The sequence below is a fragment of the Rhinatrema bivittatum genome, chromosome 1 (assembly GCF_901001135.1).
Source record: "Rhinatrema bivittatum chromosome 1, aRhiBiv1.1, whole genome shotgun sequence".
NCBI classification, from domain to species: Eukaryota; Metazoa; Chordata; class Amphibia; order Gymnophiona; family Rhinatrematidae; genus Rhinatrema; species Rhinatrema bivittatum.
The window spans coordinates 486,478,681-486,502,494 of NC_042615.1; the positions used below are offsets into that span (position 1 = coordinate 486,478,681).

At 48.2% G+C, this 23,814-nt stretch overlaps 1 protein-coding gene across 8 annotated transcripts in view; it reads left to right on the plus strand.

Annotated features, from left to right (window-relative positions):
- The window catches only part of PHF8 (PHD finger protein 8), a 288,114-nt gene that overhangs the window by 181,734 nt on the left and 82,566 nt on the right, over positions 1 to 23,814 (plus strand). For all 8 annotated transcript variants that reach the window (XM_029607918.1, XM_029607922.1, XM_029607902.1 and 5 more), the window contains 3 exons: positions 18,769 to 18,863; positions 19,039 to 19,232; positions 19,374 to 19,459. In XM_029607918.1, the coding sequence (XP_029463778.1) occupies positions 18,769 to 18,863; positions 19,039 to 19,232; positions 19,374 to 19,459 (375 nt within the window). The remainder of the gene's footprint in view (positions 1 to 18,768; positions 18,864 to 19,038; positions 19,233 to 19,373; positions 19,460 to 23,814) is intronic.

Here is a 23,814-nt window from a genome sequence, read left to right on the forward strand (position 1 = left end):
GCCGCAGGTTCGGGGGAGAATGGTACGTGTGTTCTTAGACAACTTAACCACCGTAGCCTACCTCAACCGGCAGGCTCGAGAAGCTCATCTACTCTTTGTGTGGGCCGAAAATCACCTGGAAGGGATTGCGGCCTCCCACGTGGCAGGTGTAGACATCATCAAAGTGGACTTCCTAAGTCGACAGCAGCTGGATCCCGGGGTGTGGGAACTGTCCCCAGAGGCCCGGAATCACATTTGTGCCAGATATTACATTTTACATTTACATTTATTTGATTTTTGAATCGCCTAACACAAAAGGCCTAGGCGATGATCAGCGTGTGGAAAAGAGGATTTATGTTCAGACAACATCCAACAAGCATCGGGGTAATTTGCTTGATGCGGCGGTTACTACCCTTAACCATTAATCCTTATGCTTCACCTTTGATGCAACTCCATTACTCTCTGCATCAATGGCAGGGGGTGGCAGGAAATTTGAATCAAACAGTTACCAACAAGGGCCCTGAACTTGGTGGTCGGTGAAACAGATAAGTATGGGAAAATAAGTGTGGGAGCTTGCTGGGCAGACTGGATGGCCGTTTGGTCTTTTTCTGCCGTCATTTCTATGTTTCTATATTACATACATAATCAAACATAAAAATAAAACAGACAAATATCTTAAAATGAATAAAATAAACTAAAACAGAAAAAAAAAACCCTAATTACAACTTACAAGCTAAAAAATAAGAGTAAAAACAGCCAATTAATAAATAATATAAAACAGTAATAAAATGCAATTAAATCAAGAAGGTTCACTGATCTGATTCAGCTGGTGGTGGACGGTCCATTACGTCTGGCCCATCTTCCGGATCTGTTGCGACAAGGTCCCATTTTTTCGGACTGAGAGGATCGCTTCTGTCTTGCAGCTTGGCTTTTGAGAGGCAGTGGCTACGCATGAAGGGTTACTTGGAACCAGTGATTTCCACCCTGCTTCAGGCTAGACATCCTTCTACTTCAATGGCGTACATCAGGTTGTGGAAGGCTTTTGAGTCATGGTGTGATCAGCTTGGCCTGGAGCCGCTATTGGTAGCCGTTCTGCGTATTTTGGCTTTTTTGTAGCAGGGCCTGTCCAAGGGTTAGTGGATATTTGATCTCAGTGAGGGACTCTACCGTTGTCTCAGGGGCCGGGTGCAGGGTAAGCCTCTCGCAGGACATCCAGATGTCATCCGTTTTCTCCAAGGGGTGAAGCATTTGCGACCTCCAGTTCATAAAGTGTATCTGGATTAGAGTCTTAACCTGGTATTGCAGGCTCTTTGTGACCCTCCCTTTGAACCCTTAGGCCGGGCCACTCTGAAGGATCTTATGTTGAAGGCGGTTTTCCTGGTTGTGATTTGTTCGGCCAGGAGAATAAACTTCAGGCTCTTTCCTGTTGTGATCCTTTCTTGCATATTTCAACTGATAAGGTTTCCTTGCGTACGATTTTGTCTTTTTTTACCGAAAGTTGTATCAGCCTTTCACGTGAACCAATCGGTGGAGTTGCCTGGTTTTCCGGATTGGTCGTGAGATTCTTCGTTGGAGGGACCTACATCTTTTAGATGTGCGCCGTGTCCTGCTCCATTATTTTGAAGGTCACTAATTCATTTCGAACCTTGGACCATCTTTTCACGCTCTTTGGGGGCCCCAGGAAAGGAGAGAATGCGTCTAAAGCTACTTTGGCCCAGTGGTTGAAAGAGACTATTTGTTCAGCCTACATTACTAAAGGCTGTACTATTCCTACTGGTCTGAAAGCACATTCCACTAGAGCGCAAGATGCCGTTTGGGCGGAGTGCTAGTTGGTATCTCCCACAGAGATATGTAGGGCCACGGTTTGGTGGTCCTTACACACTTTCACCAAGAATTACCATTTAGATGTGCGGGCGCCGGAGGACTCTGATTTTGGTGAAAGTGGGTCTTTTGGGTGCCTGCCTTATGTAGAGTGACTTTGGTACATCCCACTGGTCTGGACTGATCTGGGTATGTCCAGGAAAGGAAAATTAGGTCTTACCTGCTAATTTTCATTCCTGTAATACCACAGATCAGTCCAGAGGCCCTCCCTGGTAAGACTGCTGAAAGACTGATTTGCCTGGTACTTAGCCGCTGTATATAAAGAGTTTATAAATGTTACATTTTTTAAATTGAATTGTTCTCCTGAGTTAGCGGGTAGGAGTGGGGTTCTTCCAGTTCAGGGGAATCTAGCCCCCCTGGGGTTTTTCTGTTTGTCTAAATTGGGGGTAAATTGGTTTCAAATTTTGGCTTGGGTATTGATCAATACTGAGGAGCTGCAGGTGGCACACTTGGTTTATAGCAGTGCCTCAACATTTTATTCTCTGCCTCCATCTGCTGGTGGGAGTGCATAACCCCACTGGTCTGGACTGATCTGTGGTATTACAGGAACAAAAATTAGCAGATAAGACCCAATTTTCCTATCCTGGATGGATCTGGAGTGTTCTAGTTTGGCTGGGCACCCACTTAGTCCCACAGAAGTAGAGGATAATTCTGAGGATTCAGAAGAGCGGGCCTATACATTCCCTGGGAGCTGAGTTCGCTCCAGAATTGTCAGATCAGGATGAAGTCCCAGTGTCCGAGGGGAATGACTCTAAGGTGGTTTGGCTATTTTGCAGGGAAGAATTGTGGCCCTTGGTTCCACATGTGCTTAAAGAGCTGGGCATCAAATTGCCACAAGAAGAGTCCAACCAGGAGGGAAGGCCTTTTCCGTCCAAATGTCAGTTAAGAAATTGGTAGTCAGAGTGTGGGACATTCCGGCGACTTGGCTGAAGGTTGGACGGGTGATGGCCAAGTTGACCCATTGCCAGAGAAACTCTAGAGCTGTTGCTGCTTCCAAAGGTGGATGTGTTGGTCTTGGTAGTGACTAAGAAGACAGCTGTTCCAGTGGCAGGCTTCGCAGTGCTGAAAGATGTGCAGGACCGAAAGTTGGAGGTTCATCTCAAAATAATTTTTGAGGTCTCAACGTTGGGCATCTGGGCTGCTGTATATAGCAGTTTTATGCAGAGAGCATGTTTGCACTGGGTCCAGGGACTGCAGGAGAGAAAGCCTTAGCGTGGTCCACTAAGCAGGTTGAGCGCTTGGAAGCGGCGGTGGCCCATTGGCGGATGCATTGTATAATTTAATTAGAACATCTTCCAGGATTATGATGTCATTGGCTTCAGCCAGGTGACTGTTCTGGTTGAGAAACTGGTTGGTGGATATTTGGTCAAAGTCTCAGTTAGGGGCGTTACCGTTTAAAAGCAAGCTGTTGTTCAGGGAGGATCTAGACCAGCTGGTAAAACATCTGGGTGAGTCCAAAGGGAACAAGTCGACAGAACAAAGTCGTCTTCATCTCAAAGGAAGGTCTCAGGCCGAGTCCAGTCCTTTCGGGGTAGACGAAAGCCTACCTGAGAAGACCTGGGCTTCAGGGGAGCTAAGTCTTCTCAATCGAATGAGGCTGTCCACTCTTCTTTTCCAGCTATTGGAGAGCGATTAGCCCTCTTTTACGAAGAGTGGGCCAGGATCACAAGAGACCAATGGGTTCCAGAAGTGATAAGAGATGGCTATGCGTTAGAATTAGATCGTCCATTGCAAGACATTTACATTGTCTCCCCCTGATTTTCTGCAACAAGAAGGTAGTGGTTCACCAAATGGTAGACCATTTGCGGAGTCTGGGAGTGATAGTACCGGTTCCTGAAGAGGAACACAGAAAGGAAAGATATTCCATTGACTTTGTGGTACCAAAAAGGAGAGAACTTTCAGTCCGATATTGGACTTAAAAGGTGAATACAGTTCTCAAGTTGTCACCCTTTTGAATGGAGATCCTGCATTCTGTCCTAGTAGTGGTTCAAAAAGGAGAGTTCCTAGTGTCCTTAGACCTCATGGAGGTGTATCTGCATATTCCAGTCAGGCCAGAGCATCAGAAGTTCCTGAGATTCATGGTTCTGGGACATCATTTTCAGTTTTGAGCCCTTCCTTTCGGATTGGTAATGGTTCCACGCATGTTCACCAAGGTGTGATGGTGGTGGTAGCAGCGCTCAGGAGAGAGTGAGTGCTGGTACATCCATATTTGGACGACTGGCTCATTTGAGCAAAGTTGTTGGATCTCTGTCGTCAGGCTGTAAAGAAGGTTTTAGAGAGGTTAATGTCTTTGAGATGGGTGATGAATCTCGCAAAGAGTCACTTAACATTGTCCCTGTCCCTGGAATAACTGGGAGCTTGTTTTGATACCCGAATTCGAAAGGTGTTTCTTATGGAGGAGAGACTAGTGAAGCTGCAGAACCATGTTAATCGTGCGGCTCTCACTTCCCAAGGTTTGGGATTATCTGCAGGTACTGGGGTCCATGACATCGACGCTAGACCTGATTCATTGGGCTTTCACTTATATGCGGCCCCTGTATAGGGCACCCCTGTCCTTTTGGAATCCATTATCAGAGGGATTTCAAATTCCTGTCCCGCTCAAAGGGGAGGTCAGGTCCAGTCTGTCCTGGTGGCTTGGTTGAGCCAATTTGGAATGAGGAATGGACTTCGAAGTTACGGACTAGGTAGTAGTGACCACCAGTGCCAATCTATCTGGTTGGGGAGTGGTGGGTCAGGGACAGGCAGCACAGGGCCTGTGGTCCATGGAGAAAGCTTTATGGTCTATCGATCAGTTAGACAGGGTGGTATGCTTAGCATTAAGGTACTTTCTGCCACAGTTACAAGGCTGTGCAGTGTGTGTTCTGTCGGATAATTCAATAACAGTGACATATATCGATAGGCAGGGAGGAACCAAGAGTCAAGGGTTTGCTCAAGAATAACAAGAGGGTGGAGCAGCACCTGGTGATCCTAGCAGTGTCCCACACAGCTGGTGTAGACAACTTTCAGGCAGGCTTTCTCAGTCAGTGGAAATTAGATCCAGGAGAATGAGAACTGTCAGAGGAGGTAATGTGGCTCATTCGGTCCATATGGGGAATTCCCCACATGGATTTTGATGGCTTTGAGCCGGAATGCCAAGTCACCTCAGTTTTACAGTTGCAGACATGAGCATGGAGTGGAAGGTATCGATACTCTGGTTCCTCCATGGCCAAGGGAGATTCTTCTTTATGTGTTTCCTCCTTGGCCATTGGTGGGCAAAGTGTTACTGCGGGTAGAGAGGCACTTGGGTGCAGTGATTCTAATAGCGGCAGAGTGGCCTCATTGTCTGTGGTTTGCAGACATGGTAAATTTGGCGGTAGATGGCCCATTATGATTGTCAATTTCTGGGTCAGCTTCGACAGTGTCCAATATTTTTTTGGATCAAGCTCCTCACTCTGTGTTGTGGCTTGGCTTTTGAAAGGCAATGTTTAAGGAGTAAGGGTTATCCTGAGGATGTAATTACCACATTGATGCATGCCAGAAGACCATTCACATTCTTAGCTTATGTCAAGGTGTGGAGGGTTTTTGAGGCTTGGCATGCTGAGTAGAGCATGCAACCTACTTGTGCTTCAGTTTCTCAGATCTTGTCTTTTTTGCAGAAGGGTATGATGAAAGGGTTAGCCTTTAATTCTCTTCAGACTGTCTTAGAGGAAAGATGAAGAGAATGTTTCTGGCCTCGCATCTGGATGTGGTTCATTTCCTAAGAGGGGTGAAGCATTTATGACCTCCTGTGCAGAAGATGTGTCCCTCATGGAATCTTAATTTTCCTAGCGTGTAGCAGATGGACTCAAAACAAATGGGTATAGTGTACTCGTGCTAGCAGTTGGAGACAGATCTGACGTCAGCACGGGTACATATACCCCCACAGGAAGTGCCACAAATCAGTAATTTCCGTCTCCAAAGCAGTTTGGAGCTACCTCACACTCGCTGAGCGTGTTTCCAAATTCTAACGACTAAATTCCTAGAAGAAAGCTATTGAAGACAAGCCCCGCACTCCTGTGGTGGTACCAGGCGGTCCCTCACCCAGTTGAGTTTCCCGAGCTGACTTCCGTGGTCCCTCGGAAGCAAGAGCCTCGGTCCGGTGGCCGGTTCGCGGCAGGGACCTAGCCCCCGAGTGAGAAGGGCTCGGGCGCGGCTTGGCCCCCGAGCGAGACTAGTTCGGGCGCGGCCTAGAGGCAGCCTCGGTCCCAGCGTGGACTTGGCCCCCAAGCGAGACGAGTTCGGGAGCGGCCTAGAGGCAGCGGGTGCACTTCCTTATGCGCAGCGGTTGAAGGTACTCTCCCCCCGCAGCCGGAGACTGCCCGGGTCGCAACCGGGAAGCGCCGAAGACAAGGTAAGGCGTATATCTTTACTTGGTCTCCGAGGAAGTGTGGATTCGCTGGGCCTGCCTATGAGGCAGCACGCCAAGGAGGTCGCCATTTTTTTGCCTGCCTACTCATCTTCGCCGATGAGCGCACATTGCTAAGCGCCCGCGATAGGCGCACGTTGTTAGCGCACGTGATAGGCGCACGTTGTTAGCGCACGTGATAGGCGCATGTTGTTCACAACGCCTGTGTATAGGCGCATGTATGTAAGCCGCGTGTGAACAGGTGCAAGTATATAAGCCGCCCGTGTATAGGTGCAAGTATATAAGCCGCCCGTGATTAGGCGCACATTTATAAGATGCCCGTGTATAGGCGCACATTCCTGAGACGCCCGTGTATAGGCGCACATTTATAAGATGCCCGTGTATAGGCGCACATTTATAAGATGCCCGTGTACAGGCGCACACTTATAAGACGCCCGTGTACAGGCGCACATTTATAAGATGCCCGTGGATAGGCGCACATTCCTGAGACGCCCGTGTATAGGCGCACATTTATAAGACGCCCGTAGATAGGCGCACGTTTCTAAGACGCCCGGAGATAGGCGCATGCTGTTAAGCGCTCTTGTTAGGCGCACTTATTGGGCGACACCGAATTTCAGGCGAATGGAGCATAAGAAAGCCCATGCGGCCGCAGGGTCGGCACCTCCAGAATCTGGCATGAAAGCTCTAAGCCTCTGCTCAGCATGCAACTTCAGAGCCACACAGAGCGAGGGAGCAGACTCACTATGTGCCCAATGTGAGGAGGCCATGGGAGTTCCAGGACAGGACCGGCCCCAGCCCAGCGGTTCCTCAGGGAGCACACCGGACTTAGCGGGCCGTGGCGAGCAACCAGGGAACCCGAGAGACCTGGTGCCCCTACAGCCAGATCCGGCTTCGCTTTCCTGGGTGGAATTATTCAAGGGGATTCACGCCTTTGTCCAGATGCAGTCTGCTCCTCGAATGGATCTTTCCATCCCGGTGGATCCGGTACCTGGCCCCTCGAGACCTAGGCGCGGCCACTCACCTCCCGACAGCCCCGATTATGGGGATTCGGATTGCTCCCAGGATAGTGAGGAGCCCCCCGAGGAGGGTGAACTTCCCTCAGAGATTGAGCCATATCGGACCATGAGGCGCTTCTTTCGGAAAGAGGATCTTTCAGGCCTGGTCTCACAATGCCTATCGGAACTGGCCATTCCGGGCCAGGAGGCCCCAGGGGACCCTAAAATGAACCCCCTGTTAGAGGGCCTGTGCCAACCGGCTCACCATTTTCCCCTCCTACAAGCAGCACAGCAGCTAATCGATCTGGAATGGAAGGCACCGGAGGCCTCATTCAAAAGGGGGTCGGGCCTTGGCAGGCATGTACCCTCTGGATCCGGCGTCCAAGGAGCTGCTGGCGTGCCCAAGGGTGGACGCCATAGTTAACCCAATAGTGAAGCACACCACCATTCCGGTTGAGGGGGGAGCGGCCCTCAAGGATTCGCATGACCGACGCATGGACACCATTCTGAAACAAGCTTTTGAGGTAGCAGCCATGTCCCTACGAATCGCAACCTGCTGCACCGTGGTGACGCATTCCTGTTTATCACAGGCGAGAAACAACACCCAGGGAGCAGACATGGAATCAGCTCTCGCATTTCTCACTGACGCAGCCTCCGACCTCGTCCGTACGGCAGCCAAGGGAGTGTCCTCCTCAGTGGCAGTCAGGAGGCAGTTTTGGCTATGTAATTGGGCGGCCGACTCGTCCTCCAAAACACGACTCACAAGAATGCCCTTTAAGGGTTCCTTACTGTTCGGCAGCCATCTCGAGAACTGGGCTACTAAATGGGGTGCCTCTCCATTACCCCGTCTACCAGAAGACAGGGCGAGGAGGAGCCAGCGTTCCTCTTCTAGACCATCTAGAGGTAGAAATTCTCAGCGCTTCAACCCTCACAGGACTCACTATCGAGCGCCTCGTTCCCAGGCCAGGAACCAGTCCTTTCGGACTTAGCACAACAAGAAGAGAATCGGCTCGGGTTCCGGCCCCGGCCGCAACCCACAATGACAATCAGCCGACCCATCCGGGGGTAGCAGCCATAGGGGGCAGGCTAACCCTCTTCTACCGCAGGTGGGTCGAGATCACTTCGGACCAGTGGGTCCTCGCCATCATCCGAGAAGGATATTACCTGGATTTCCTTCGGCTTCCGCCGAGCAAGTTTGTGGAATCTCCTTGTTCACCGCTCAAGGCAGCGGCACTAGAAGTGACCTTACAGAGGCTCCTGGCCCTAAAAGCCATAATCCCAGTACCTGCAGGAGAGATAAATTCTGGGCATTATTCCATTTATTTCATAGTACCCAAGAAGGAGGGCACTTTCAGGCCCGTCCTGGACCTCAAGTCAGTCAACCGACACCTACGCGTCCCCAGCTTTCGCATGGAAACTCTACGGTCTGTCAAGAGTTCAGTACAGCCAGGGGAGTTTCTCACATCCCTAGATCTGTCGGAAGCCTATTTGCATATCCCAATCCATCGGGATCACCACCGCTATTTACGCTTCAAAGTCCTGAATCAACACTTCCAGTTCCGGGCTTTACCCTTCGGGTTAGCCACCGCACCACGGATCTTTACCAAGGTCATAGTAGTAGTGGCGGCAGCACTCAGGAAGGAAGGAATCCTCGTCCATCCCTACCTGGACGATTGGCTGATCAGGGCGAAGTCACCAGAGGAGAGCCACCGGGCAACCAACAGAGTTATAGCTCTTCTGGAAAGCCTCGGATGGGTAGTCAACATAAACAAGAGCTCCCTACAGCCGTCCCAGTCGCTGGAATACCTAGGGGTCCAATTCGACACCCGAGAAGACAAGGTCAGCCTAACCTCCAAGAGAAAGGCAAAACTCCAGAGTCATCTGCAGGTCCTGCTGAGCGCCAGCCGGCTCACAGCTCGGGATTACCTACAGGTCCTCGGCCTCATGGCATCCACTCTGGAAGTGGTACCATGGGCGCGGGCTCATATGAGACCACTGCAACGCGCCCTTTTATCTCGATGGAGCCCACGATCACAGAACTACACCATACACCTGTCGCTACCGGCCAGAGTGCGGTATCAACTACGGTGGTGGTTGCAGCCCGGCCACGTGAGCCGGGGGTCAAGAATGTCCTCCCCAACCTGGATCTTGCTCACTACAGATGCCAGCCTGAATGGGTGGGTAGCACACTGCGAGGAACTCACCGCCCAAGGGCGGTGGACCAGAGAAGAGTCAAGGTGGAACATCAACCGACTAGAGGCACGGGCAGTCAGGCTAGCGTGCCTGCGATTTGCCCACAGACTTCGCAACAGAGCGGTCAGAGTGATGTCCGACAACGCCACCATGGTGGCATACATCAATCGACAGGGCGGAACCAGAAGCCAACAAATGTCCCTAGAAATAACGCCCCTGATGATTTGGGCAGAAGCAAATCTTCAGGACATCTCCGCCGTCCACATTGCCGGGAAGGACAACACGACGGCAGACTTCCTCAGCAGAGAAAGCCTAAACCCGGGGGAGTGGCAGCTGTCGCCCACAGTTTTCCAGATGATTGTGGATCAGTGGGGGACGCCGGGCATGGTCTTATTAGCAGACAGGTCCAACGCTCAAGTACCCAGATATTTCAGCCGCAGGCGGGATCCACTATCCCAGGGGATCGATGCCCTGATACAGCCGTGGCCTCAGAGAATCCTGCTATATGCCTTTCCTCCGTGGCCCCTGCTGGGCGCCATTATACGCAAGATTCAGCGACACAGAGGCCTAGTTCTTCTAGTGGCCCCGGACTGGCCAAGAAGACCCTGGTACGCAGACATAAGAAGACTACTGGCAGGGAATCCTCTACACCTGCCTCCACACAGGGACCTGCTGCAGCAAGGTCCCATCCTCCACGAGGATCCGGCTCAATTCTCTCTTACGGTCTGGCCATTGAGAGGGCTAGACTGAAGAAAAGGGGATACTCGGAGCCGGTTATAGGTACACTCCTCCGAGCACGCAAGTTCTCCACATCCCTAACATATATCAGGATCTGGAGAGTTTTTGAAGCCTGGTGCGACTCTCACGGCACCAATTCGCATACCGCTAAGATTCCTCTCATTTTGGACTTCTTACAAGATGGACTTCAGAAGGGTCTGTCCCTCAGCTCCATCAAGGTTCAGGTAGCAGTGCTGTCTTGCTACGGTCCCAGGAGTGACGGCAACGCCATTGCCAAACACCCAGATGTCTCACGTTTACTGAAAGGAGTCAAACACATTCGCCCGCCACTGCAGTGGCCAGTGCCTTTGTGGAACCTCAACCTGGTATTGGAATTTTTGGCGGGATCAGCCTTCAGACCCCTTCGAGGCCTGCCCCTCCGTTTGTTAACCTTGAAGATGGTGTTCCTGCTGGCTGTGTGTTCAGCATGCCGCATCTCAGAGCTACCAGCACTATCCTGTCGTGATCCATTTCTCAGAATCACTCCAGAGGCTATCCATCTTCGCACAGTTCCATCCTTTTTACCCAAGGTGGTCTCACACTTTCACCTCAACCAAACCATATCCTTGCCTACCACGGAAGGTTTGAAGAAGTCGGAGGAAGGTCGAATGCTACGCCATCTCGACATCGGCAGATTGCTGTCCAGATATCTGGAAATGTCAGAAGCAGTACGAAAGACGGACCACCTGTTCGTCCTGCACAGCGGGAAGAAACTAGAGGAAGCGGCCTCACGGCCAACCATCGCCCGCTGGATTAAAGAAGTTATCAAGGCAGCCTACATAGAGACGGGAAAACCACCGCCTCTACAGGTCAAAGCTCATTCTACCAGAGCACAATCGGCCTCTTGGGCAGAAGCTAAGCTGCTGTCACCTGCAGAGATATGTAAAGCGGCGATGTGGTCCTCCCGCCATACCTTCTCCAGTTTCTACCGTCTGGACGTCCAGGCCAGGGAGGACACAGCATTTGCGAGGGCAATCCTAAACGGTCCTCGGGCAGCCTCCCGCCCAGTCCGGGAGTAGCTTTTGTACATCCCATTTGTTTTGAGTCCATCTGCTACACGCTAGGAAATGTAGAGATTACTTACCTGATAATCTCGTTTTCCTTAGTGTATGCAGATGGACTCAGCATCCCGCCCGGCTGCCGGCATACATGGGGATTCACCGACTCACGGGTGTCGACGCCTTCCGGTTGTGAACACTGGCGGTCTCCAGCTACTATCAATCGGTCAGGGTAATCCTGTTCATTTAATTGATCGGTCAGCTACAGCTTTTGCAAGGAAGATTACTGATTTGCGGCACTTCCTGTGGGGGTATATGTACCCGTGCTGACGTCAGATCCGTCTCCAACTGCTAGCACGAGCACACTATACCCATTTGTTTTGAGTCCATCTGCATACACTAAGGAAAACGAGATTATCCCAGGACAAGCAGGATGCTAGTCCTCACATATGGGTGACATCAGTAATGGAGCCCTATGTACGGAAAACTTCTTTAAAAGTTTCTATGAAACTTTTGAATGGCACCGGAGTGCCTACTGAGCATGCTCAGCCTGCCATGATATTCCCTGCCACAGGGGTCTCCCTTCAGTCTTCTTTTTTCCACGAAGCTGTTAGCCTCGCGGCTTAATTGGAGTCTGAGGTGAATTTTCATCTCCAAAAATTTCGGAAAATTTCAGAAAAATATTAACTTCACCGCAGGGGTTTTCCCATCTGTTACCAGCGGTAACTTTTTCTCTTCTCGATTCCCGGCTGGGAACGATACAATTCGGGGTTTTCGCCGTCGACGGCCGTCCGGCGCCATGGCCTCCGGGTTTAAAAAGTGCCCGAATTGCACTAGAACAATGTCTATTACCGACCCTCATTTTGAATGTGTTCTTTGCTTAGGCAAAGATCACAACATTCAGACATGTCCATCTTGTGCTGAAATGACCAGTAAGGGTCGGCGACTTAGGGCCGAGAAAATGGAACAGCTTTTTTCAGTTCACCTGCTTCCAAGACCGTCCACTTCAACACAGTCTTCTCCATCGGCCTCGGTTCGGCAACTGCTGTTGAAGAAAAAACTTCCAGGTGCGGGAGACGCATCCACTCCATCCCCGTCGATTTCATCGAAGGCATCGACTTCAGGAAGCGACAAACAGCCCGAGAAGCATCGACATCGACGACGGCGGGAACCGGTGACCGGAGACACTACCATAGGTACGGCCTCTCCGGCAAAGAAAACCCGGACGGAGACAGAGGCTCCAAGGCCTACTGACGGGCGATCCCCACCGATATCGGTGCCGGGTTCCGAACCTCCTCAGGGCCCTGAGGAGGAATCGATATCGCCAACACCGCCTCCCTCCACAGCTGCTCTGTTTTCACCAGCTGTGAGAGTGGAACTTGACTCCCTCATACGTCAAGCGGTGCAACAGGCTCTCCGAGAGGCGATTCCACCATCGATGCCGATTCCACAACCATCGATGCCCATTCCCGCACCAACGATTCCGGGGTCATCGACGATGCCGCGGGAACCGGTACCGATTCCAACCCCGGTACATTCACCGATACCGTATACGCCTCCACCGATTCCTTCCTCGGTGCCACCGATGCCCATACCGGTGCCCTCACCAAGAATGCCGATGCCAGCACCGGTTCCTCAGGAGGATGTTCCCATTCTACATCCAGTTTTCAATAAACTGGACACACTACTGGGAATCCTAACAAAACAATTACCACAGGATCCACTTCCAGGCCCTTCTGGGGTGCCAAGGCCCCCTAGGCCCCATTCACCTGTAAAGACGTCAGTTCCTTATCCAATGCCACAGGATAAACCGGATGACTCTCATTCTGAATATTCTTCGGATGAAGATTTATTCTCTGAGCCTTCTCCAACTGAGGATCACAGAAAGTCTCCACCTGAAGACCTCTCCTTTACAAATTTCGTTAGGGAAATGGCTGACACCATTCCATTTCCTATACAAACAGAGGTAGATGAGCGACAAAAGACTTTGGAAGTCTTGCAGTTTGTAGACCCTCCAAAGGAGATGTTGGCAATCCTGGTTCATGAAGTCTTACAAGAACTTCAACACAGAATCTGGGAGCATCCAAGTTCTGTCTTACCGGTCAACAAAAGGGCTGAAGCCACTTATCTGGTACAACCAACTCCAGGATTCCAGAGAACACAACTGCCCCACCAATCAGTGGTGGTTGAATCTGCCCAAAAGAAGGCAAAGAGACAAAAGTCCCATGCTTCTGTGCCACCTGGGAAGGAGAGTAGGTTGTTAGACAACCTAGGCAGAAAAGTTTTCCAGGGTTCCATGCTGGTATCAAAAATTGCATCTTACCAGCTGTACATGAACCAGTACCAAAGGAACCTTTGGAAACAGGTTCAGGAACTTTCTCTTGCTCTTCCGGAACAATATCAAGAGTCTTTTCAAACACTTATACATAAAGGCCTTGACTCTGGCAAACATGAAGTCAGAGCAACTTATGATTGTTTTGAAACAGCAGCAAGATTATCAGCATCGGCTATAGCTGCAAGGCGATGGGCATGGCTGAAGGCCTCTGATCTTCGCCCAGAAGTCCAAGAGCATTTGTCCGATCTACCGTGCTTAGAGGATAATCTCTTCGGAGAAAAGATAAAAGAAGCTGTAGCGACCCTTAAGGACCACTCGGAGACGTTAAAACAATTGTCGTCTCAGCCTCAGGAATCTCAGGCCTCTTCTAGAAAGATTCCAAGAAGAGACACTCGACGGCCTTACTATCGCCAATGTAGATACTACCCCCCAGCAGGTAGACAAAGACCTAGCCGCCCAGCACAACGCCAGCAGCCTAGACAAAGGCAACCGAGGGCTCAACCACCTCCACAAACGACAGCCACTTCTGGTTTCTGAACATCCCCAGAGAGCAGCAGCCACATCAATCCCTTCCCAGAAACACCTGTAGGAGGTCGCATTCAGTACTTCCACAACAATTGGACCTCCATCACCACCGACCAGTTGGTGTTATCCATCACAACTCACGGTTACAGGCTGGATTTCTTAACTACCCCTATAGAGAATCCACCACTTCACTCTTCCTCAATAAATCAACACTCCATAATTCTTCAAACAGAATTATCCACCCTTCTGAGAGCCAGGGCCATAGAACCAGTTCCTGGACCTCAAAAGGGCAGAGGATTCTACTCTCGATATTTCCTCATTCCAAAGAAAACAGGAGGTCTTCGTCCTATCCTAGACCTCAGGAATCTCAACAAATTTCTCAAAAAAGAAAAATTCAGAATGGTATCCCTAGGCTCCATTCTACCTCTTCTTCAAAGGAGATTGGCTCTGCTCTCTGGATCTTCAAGATGCCTACGCTCACATCCCCATCTATCCTCCTCATCGACAATAGCTGCGATTTCGGGTAATGGATCAACACTTTCAATACAGAGTGCTGCCATTCGGTCTCGCATCAGCACCAAGAGTATTCACGAAATGCATGGCTGCAGCAGTGGCACACCTACACAAACAAAAAGTGCACGTGTTCCCTTACCTAGACGATTGGCTCATCAAAAGTCAATCAAAAGAAGGAGCTGTCACTTCTCTCAAGCTCACCATCCAAGTGCTTTATTCCTTGGGATTTCTCATCAACTACCAGAAATCCCATCTGTCACCAACTCATCTACTACAGTTCATAGGTGCAGAGCTAAACACTACACTAGCAACTGCTTTTCTACCAAGAGACCGTGCTCAGACACTTGTCCTCTTAACTCACGATCTTCGCAACCGATTCAAGGTGACAGCTCACCAGTGCCTCATTCTTCTAGGGCACATGGCTTCCACGGTTCATGTAACTCCCATGGCCAGATTGACCATGCGACTTCTACAATGGACACTCAAAACACAGTGGATACAAGCCACTCAACCAATGTCCACTCCTATTTACATCACACCAGAGCTCAAAGCTGCACTTCTCTGGTGGACGTCAATGCCCAACCTACTCAAAGGCCTACCTTTTCAGCAACCACTTCCATGGGTGACGTTGACTACAGATGCATCCACCTTAGGGTGGGGAGCGCATATTGGTCATCTAAAGACACAGGGCAAGTGGACACGACTCGAAGCCTCTTTTCAAATAAACTTCCTAGAGCTTCGAGCTATACGTTATGCGCTGCATGCATTCAAAGACTGCCTATCACACAAGACTGTTTTAATCCAAACGGACAACACAGTAGCCATGTGGTTCATCAACAAACAAGGGGGGACAGGTTCTTACCTTCTTTGTCAAGAAGCAGCACAGATTTGGGACTGGGCCCTGACACATTCCATTCTTCTCCGGGCCACCTACCTAGCGGGTATCCACAACACAGTGGCGGATCACCTCAGTCATCAGTTCCAACCACACGAATGGTCCTTGGATCCAGCAATAGCATCCAAGATCTTCCAACGCTGGGGACAACCGACGATAGATCTCTTTGCATCCCAGCTCAACTACAAAGTGAACAATTACTGCTCTCTACTCCGACAGCAGAACAGCCTACCAAAGGACGCATTTGCTCGCCATTGGAACTCAGGCCTGTTATACGCATATCCTCCGATACCACTCATAACCAAAACATTAGTGAAGCTACAACAGGACAAGGGGACTATGATACTCATAGCCCCATATTGGCCTCGACAAGTATGGTTCCCCACACTGCTAGATCTCTCAGTCAGGGATCCGATTCGCCTGGGAGTAACTCCCAATCTCATAACTCAGGAACAGGGTCAGTTGCGCCATCCCAACCTCCAATCCCTGTCCCTGACCGCATGGATGTTGAAAGCTTGATCTTACAACCTCTCAACCTTCCATCCGCTATATCTCAAGTTCTTATAGCTGCACGTAAACCTTCCACTAGAAAGAATTATTCCTATAAATGGAAACGGTTTACACTGTGGTGCACTCAGCAGGCTTTAGATCCTTTCACTTGCCCCACTACCTCGCTACTAGATTACCTTTACCATCTTTCAGACTCTGGTCTTAAGACATCATCTGTAAGGGTACACTTAAGTGCAATCTCAGCTTACCATAATAAGCTGGACGATGCTCCTATCTCCACACAGCCTCTCGTCAGTAAATTCATGAGAGGCCTAACTCACATTAAACCTCCAGTTCATTCCCCAAGCATACTATGGGACCTGAACGTAGTATTAACCAGACTTATGCGGTCTCCTTTTGAACCCATAAATACATGTGACCTTAAATACCTGACTTGGAAAACGGTATTTCTCATAGCCATTACATCAGCTAGACGGGTCAGCGAACTACAAGCGCTAGTCACATACGAACCCTTTACAAAGTTCCTACATGACAGAGTAGTCCTCCGGACACACCCAAAATTCCTTCCAAAAGTTGTCACGGAATTCCACTTGAACCAATCCATAGTTTTACCTACATTCTTTCCTAGGCCTCACTCTCACCAGGGAGAAAGAGCCTTACACACTTTGGACTGTAAGCGTGCGTTATCCTTCTATTTAAACCGCACTACAGCCCAAAGGAAATCCAATCAGCTGTTTGTATCCTATGATCCAAACAAACCGGGTAAAGCAGTGGGTAAGCATACTCTGTCAAACTGGCTAGCAGATTGCATACAATTTTGTTATGACAAAGCAGGCCTTACTCTTCAAGGGCGAGTAAAAGCACACTCAGTCAGAGCGATGTCAACCTCAGTAGCACACCTTCGCTCTGTACCTATTCTGGACATTTGCAAAGCAGCAACATGGAGTTCTCTTCACACTTTTGCAGCTCACTACTGTTTAGACAAAGAAGGAAGACAAGATTCAGCCTATGGACAATCCGTCTTAAAGAACTTGTTTCCAGTATAATCCCAACTCCTTCTACATCCAACCTGCTGTAATCTTCGGCTGATTCATTTCAACAACAATACTTCACTGTTGCTTCAGCGCAAAATGACTCAGCCTCTAGCTTGCTAATCACCCATATGTGAGGACTAGCATCCTGCTTGTCCTGGGATAAAGCAAAATTGCTTACCTTGTAATAGGTGTTATCCCAGGACAGCAGGATGTAGTCCTCACGAAACCCACCTGCCACCCCGCGGAGTTGGGTCCGATACGTTTTATTATTTTATTTTTGGCTAACGCTTATTGCTACAAAACAAGACTGAAGGGAGACCCCTGTGGCAGGGAATGTCATGGCAGGCTGAGCATGCTCAGTAGGCACTCCGGTGCCATTCAAAAGTTTCATAGAAACTTTTAAAGAAGTTTTCCGTACATAGGGCTCCATTACTGATGTCACCCATATGTGAGGACTACATCCTGCTGTCCTGGGATAACACCTATTACAAGGTAAGCAATTTTGCTTTATCAGGTAAGTAATCTCTACATTGGTTGTGTGGAAGATGTGTGAGGCACCATTTGAGTTACTAAGGAAGGCGACTCTGAAAGATTTAACCCTGAACGTGTTTGGGGTTTTTTTTTGGGGGGGGGGGATGCATTTGTTCGGCCAGAAAATTCTCAGAGCTTCAGGTAATGTTTTGTCGAGATCCTTTTCTGCAGATTATGGAGTCTGGGGTATCATTGTGCACAGTACCCTCCTTTCTTCTGGAAGTTGTTTTGGCCTTTCATCTTGATCAGACAGTGGAACTTTCCACTTTTCCAGATTTGGATTTGTCCACACCACATGACTAATAGTTTCTGGAGCCCAAGAAGGAGTACAAAGCATCCAAAGCTACGATAGCATGTTGGTTGAAGGGAGGCAATTGTGTTGATGTAAATTTGCAGGGGTCATTGCGTGCCTGGAGGGCTTAGGGCTCATTCAACATGGGCACAAGCAACCTCTTGGGCAGAATGTCAGCAAGTATCGCCACAGGAAATCTGTCGAGGGGCTACTGGGAAGTCATTGCACACTTTCACCAAAGATTACCACTTGGATGATTGGACTCTGGACTCCATGGGGTTTGGAGAGGGTTTACTGCGAGTTGGACTTTCTTGATCCCAACCAGTTTAGGGGAGCTTGGGTACATCCAAAGAGTCTGGAATAAGCTGGGATATGAGCAGAAAAGGAAAATTTGGTTCTTACCTGTTAATTTTCGTTTATGGAATACCACAGATCAGTCCAGAGCCCCACCTGTTTAAGAAAGTCTGCTCGGATTATTAAGATATCATGGTTAGAATATCAAGGTGCAGAGTTGCTTGTTGGGGTCAGTGGTATTCTATTTCATGTTCCTGGAGGTTCTGGGCACAGAGATTGAGAGTTGGGGCTCTGTCTTCCTCCTGCTCATTGAGGGAGGTTGGGGGTTTCAGTTATTATGATTATTCTCATCTTGGCTTGGATACAAGTCATGCTGTGGGACTGAAGATAGCACATTAGGTTAAGTAGCAATGTCAGTAAAGCTTTTCTTCTCTGTCTCCAACTGCTGGCAGGGAGGCAAAACCCAGGAGTCTGGACTGATCTGTGGTATTCCAGAAATGAAAATTATCAGGTAAGAACCAATTTTCCTTTATAGAAGAGGTGTGAGAATGTGGCCAAAAGCTGTGAGAAGTCTTCTGTTGGAAGTGTCTTTTTGTAAAGCTTTGATGCATTCTCTCTTTTTACTTTTATAGTTGGCCATCCCAAGCTCCTGCCTTGTGGAAATGGAAGATGATGTTCTTACAGAGACAAAACTGAAGTTGGTTCTGTCCAATGGCAGCGTGACTGGGTGAGATGGAAGTGAAGAAAGGAGTTGAGCTACATTATCAGATAGCTCTTGGCCATCCTGTGATCTATGTAACTCTATGAACTTTGAGGAGATGTGGGAGATCCAAGGCTGCTGCATGATCTCACCACAGCTTTCTCTGTCTCCAGTCCTCCTGAATGTTCTTTCCCCCCCCCAGGAATAAGAAGGCAAAGGTTCCCCTGGTCACACAGAGTGTCCCATCTGTGACACCCAGCAACTCCAAGAAGACTAAGCTTCTGCATCCCCAGCACCTTAGAGATGACTTTGACTTGGACTCAGAGGAAGATTTACAAATCGATGAGACTCCACGCAAGGAGAAGAAAAACATCCTGCCTAAGAAAAAGTTAACAAGTACGTGAGAGGTGTTGGCTCCAGTTTTGTGGTACTATTCAGGGTTTATGACTGACAAAAGGGATCATGGCTGTTCACTTTTATTTGAACTGAAGTTCTCATTTCCCCTTCACATCAGTTTTTTTTCCCCCTTCTTCATAGAATTCCCTCGGAAACTGCCCCGTGCTAAACCCTGTTCGGATCCAAACCGAGTCCGGGAGCCTGGTGAGGTGGATTTTGACATTGAGGTAAGGTGATTTGAGAGGTAACAAGGGTTTTCAAGGGGCATTGCAGCAGTGCACTGGTCAATGGTTAGAAAGGAGGTATTCTGATGAGTGGGAGGTGTTCTATAGCGTTCCCTCACCAGTTTAAACCATAGGGTAATTTTTTTCCTCAGGTTTGAGACCAAGAAATGAGATCAACCAGTTGCCTTCTTTTAGCAGACTCTCTCTCTATTCTCCCCAGTTTGCTTTTAGTCTCTGATAGGATGAGGCACACTTTTTTTGGTTTTCCTTTCTCAGCCTTCTGATTTTTTATTTTTATTTATTTTTTGTTGTTGATTTTGCCTTTTGGGGCTGTTGCTGCACTAATGCTTATTTCTTTGGCTTCCTTGGATACATTTGGTTCTGGAAATGGTGTAGCAGCACAAAATAACTTCTTTATTCTTTGAGTTTAGGACTCTGCTGTGGAACTGGTGATAGTGACTGACCACAGCTACAGACAAGGGTGGACTTTCCAGTAGTCAAATTAGACAATTGCCTATAGGTGTAAGAGAGAGGCACACCCTCCAGCCTGTCCCTGCAGTTTCCAACGCTACTGTGCTGGCACTAAAAACCCTTAACACTCAAAAGCAGGCAAATAAAAGAAGTCTGGATTTATCAGGCTAACCACCATCACTTAGCTGGATAAGTACTAACAAAACTTTGGCCAGATAGCTGGATAAGTCAGTTCTTAATATCATCTCTGACGCAGGAATTAGGTTTCCAGTGCTACAAAAATCCAGGTTAGGCCAGTGCACCTCTCTGCATCAGAGTACTACTTAATGCTCTTATTTGCATAGAATTGCCAGTTTTTAAACTTTATTTAATTTTCTAATAACAATATAAGAACACTCTTGATGGAAAAAGTACCAACATAGCAATCATATTTATAATAAATGAAATTAATAGAAAAGAAAAATGATACAAAAATCAATAAGTGGAGACAGAGCAAGCATAAGACTAGGAATCTCAATCAAATCATAGAAGAAGAAAAGGTAGAAAGCCCTCATACGGACAGCTAAATAACAGGCCGATACTGTAAAAATCGCGGGAAACCGGACACCAGCAAAATTGAGCGTCCGGTTTTCAAGCCGCGGGCCGACTTTACATTTTTTTTTTAAATTTTTTAAATTATTTTTAACTTTTTGGACCTCCGACTTAATATCGCTTTTTTGTACACTTTTCCTGAAAGTAAAATGTGCGGCTTGGCTGCACAATTTTTTTTTGTTTTGTTTTAGAATGTTTTATTGAATTTGTGCAGAACAGACAAGAAATGAACCATCTATTACATAAAAGCATGTCAAATAAACTTGTACATAATACATTATAAAACTGCTTCAGTGTGAGTTTGTAATACAGTGGTAATCAAACAGTGAAACGAGAAATATGTTCCAGGTTTTCCCCAACATGTACCCATAGTAGTATCCAAAAATGTAGTCCAAAATGTAGTCCAATAATTGTATTGTATTCCCCCCTCCCCCATTTCCCAGTACAATATATCCTTTGTTATTGGAAATGCGGAGTGCGAACAGGAGACACTCACATTAATCTCATACATAGTCACATAATAAGTTGGTGTAAACCAATGCCAACTTCCAAACAAGTGGACAGTACACTGGGGGAGCCATATTTGTGAGCTAAAAATGAGGCAGAGTCAGGGCAGTCGCCATAAATATGAAGAGTGCAAGAGAAAACCCCACCAAGACCAATAAGAGCATGCTGTGTAAAAGAATGTGAAATAAAAAGCACCAAGGCGTGAAAATTACTAGAAATGTGAAGGTTGTCCTGCCGCCCGTCAACTACAAGGTATTCTTAACGTTGAGACCTATATTGCAGGGAGATAACTCCAGGTTTTCCAATAGGAGCTGAGAAGATTATGACGAACTGCTGTGAGATAGTCCAGTCGCCGATGATGTCGTACAAGAGTAACGACGACTTCCACCGTGGGCAGTCGATCGCTCTTCCAATGTTTAGCTATCAGAAGTCTAGAAGCAACCCAGATTTTTCGGAGAAACCTCTGCTGATCTTTGTCAAGCCCCACAAGCTGTCCATTGAGAAGTACTGCTTTAGCTGTCAGACTGATAGACGAGTGTAGTAACTGAGAGAGCCAGCTTTGTACCGCCTTCCAAAACCGTGCTACATGTGGACATGTCCACCATATATGTAGAAATGGTCCCACTGACCCACAATCTCGCCAGCAAAGGGGAGAGTATCGGGTAGAGATGGCATGCAAACGCTTCGGGGTCAGGTGCCACCTGTAAAGCAGCTTATAGCAGTTTTCCTGAAGTCGCACCGATATAGAGCAGCAGCTTGCCATTTGAAAGATATATCCCCACTCTTTGGATGTTAAGGATTCTCCTAAATCCTTTTCCCATTGAAGAATATGAGGTGGGGGGGATTGGGTAACGTCGTTTAGCAGACCGTAAATCTTTGAGGCGACCTTGGTAAGCTTGTCTGCTCCTGCACAAAAATGCTCAAAAAGTGAGCGAGTGGGTCTCAATTCTTACCGTCTAGTAAGGTGATGAATAAAATGATGTAGCTGCGCATATGGTAAATAGTGGGCTACTGAGACACCATATAGCAGGCTAACCTGTGATAAAGGTAGCACTTCTCCTCCTTAATAAATATGCTCAATCGTCAAAATGCCAGCCTGTGCCCAGGATTGAAAGGATGCAGAGCTGTAGCCGGCTGGGAAGTGGGTAGTAGAGTATAGAGAGAATTGGTAATAATAGGAGAGAGAACCAACAAGTTTAGTCTTCCACGTGCGCCAGACCAGTAAAGTGGTTTGAAGAGCCCAGTGTATGCATGAAGTTGGCCTCCATGTATGGCGTGGCTGCCAAAATAAGGCACTAATAGCCATTGTGCCCAGCATAGCTTGCCCTGCTTGAACCCACTGTTTGGGTGCGTCTCGCTTGGTAATGTCTACAATAGCTTTCAGTTGAGCTAATGCATAGTAGTGGGGAATATTCGGTACTTCTAGGCCCCAGCCAATTTCGGCAAGTACAATGTCCGGCAGGCAACTCGAGGGGGTCTTTGCCTCCAGATAAAGTCAAAGATTTTTTTTGTAGCTTTTTTAACAGGGAGGCAGACAGATAGATTGGGAGGGTGGAGAATAAGTAGAATAGGCGAGGTAAAATATTCATCTTTATAATGGCTATCCTTTCCAGCCAGGAAAAGGGTTTTTGATGCCATCGAAGAAGGTCTCAGTCAATCGCTTTAAAAAGCGGAATGTAGTTAAGTTGGTAAAGGTCCTCCAGGGAGGAGTTTAAGTATACTCCTAAGTATTTCAGAGCGTTTTTTGCCCACTTAAAAGGAAAAGTACTCTTGACAATGTTGATGTCTGCGGGAGGAAGGTTGATGTTTAGAAGCTCAGATTTTTCAAGATTCACCTTGGATCCAGAGATGCGACTAAAAGCCATCATCTCCTGCCTCACTGCTGCCAGAGAATGAATGGGATCAGCTAGAGTAAACATGATGTCATCAGCGAAAAGGGAGATGGTATACCTGCAGCCTTGGAGTTCAATCCCCTTTACAGCAGTGGAGTGCCGGACACGAGTGACGAAAGGCCTCCAGGAAGATGGCAAAGAGCAGGGGTGACGGGGCAGCCCTGTCTGGTGCCCCTCCCAATTTCAAAACACGGACCATATCTCCCATTAACCTTTACCGTCGCTTTCGGTGAGGTATATAGTTGGCGTAGCCATTGAAGAAAGAAGTCCCCAGAATTCATAGCCTCCAATGTCTGGAATAAGAAAGGCCAGTGTACAAGGTCAAAAGCCTTTTCTGCATCAACGGCTAGCAGAACTGCAGGGATATGTTCTCTCTTTACCCACCATATGAGATCTAAAATCTTGCGGACGTTGTCCGCCGCCATGCGTTGAGGGATGAATCCCATCTGATCAGAGCATATGAGTCTGGGTAGATACCGATTTAGCCTTAGAGCCAGAACACGAGCCAGGATCTTTAAATCTTGATTGATAAGTGAAATAGGGCGATATGCATACCATGTGGAGCATCTTTTCCACTTAGAGCGATAGGTTTTTCTTGTGGAAGGCTTAAGTGAAGCTACAAGCACTTGAGAGACAGTTGAAAGATTGAGTGGTTGTAGGATCAAGCTTTCAACATCCAGGCTGTCAAGGATAGGATTTGAAGGTTGGGGTGGCGCAACCTGCCCTGATCCTGAGTTATGAGAGTGGGAGCTGTACCCAGGCGAATTGGCTCTCTGATCAAAAGTCGAGAAGTATGGGAAACCATACTTGTCGAGGTCAATAAGGGACTATGAGTATCATTGACCCCTTGTCCTGTTGTAGCTTCACTAGAGTTTTGGTTATTAGCGGTATCGGGGG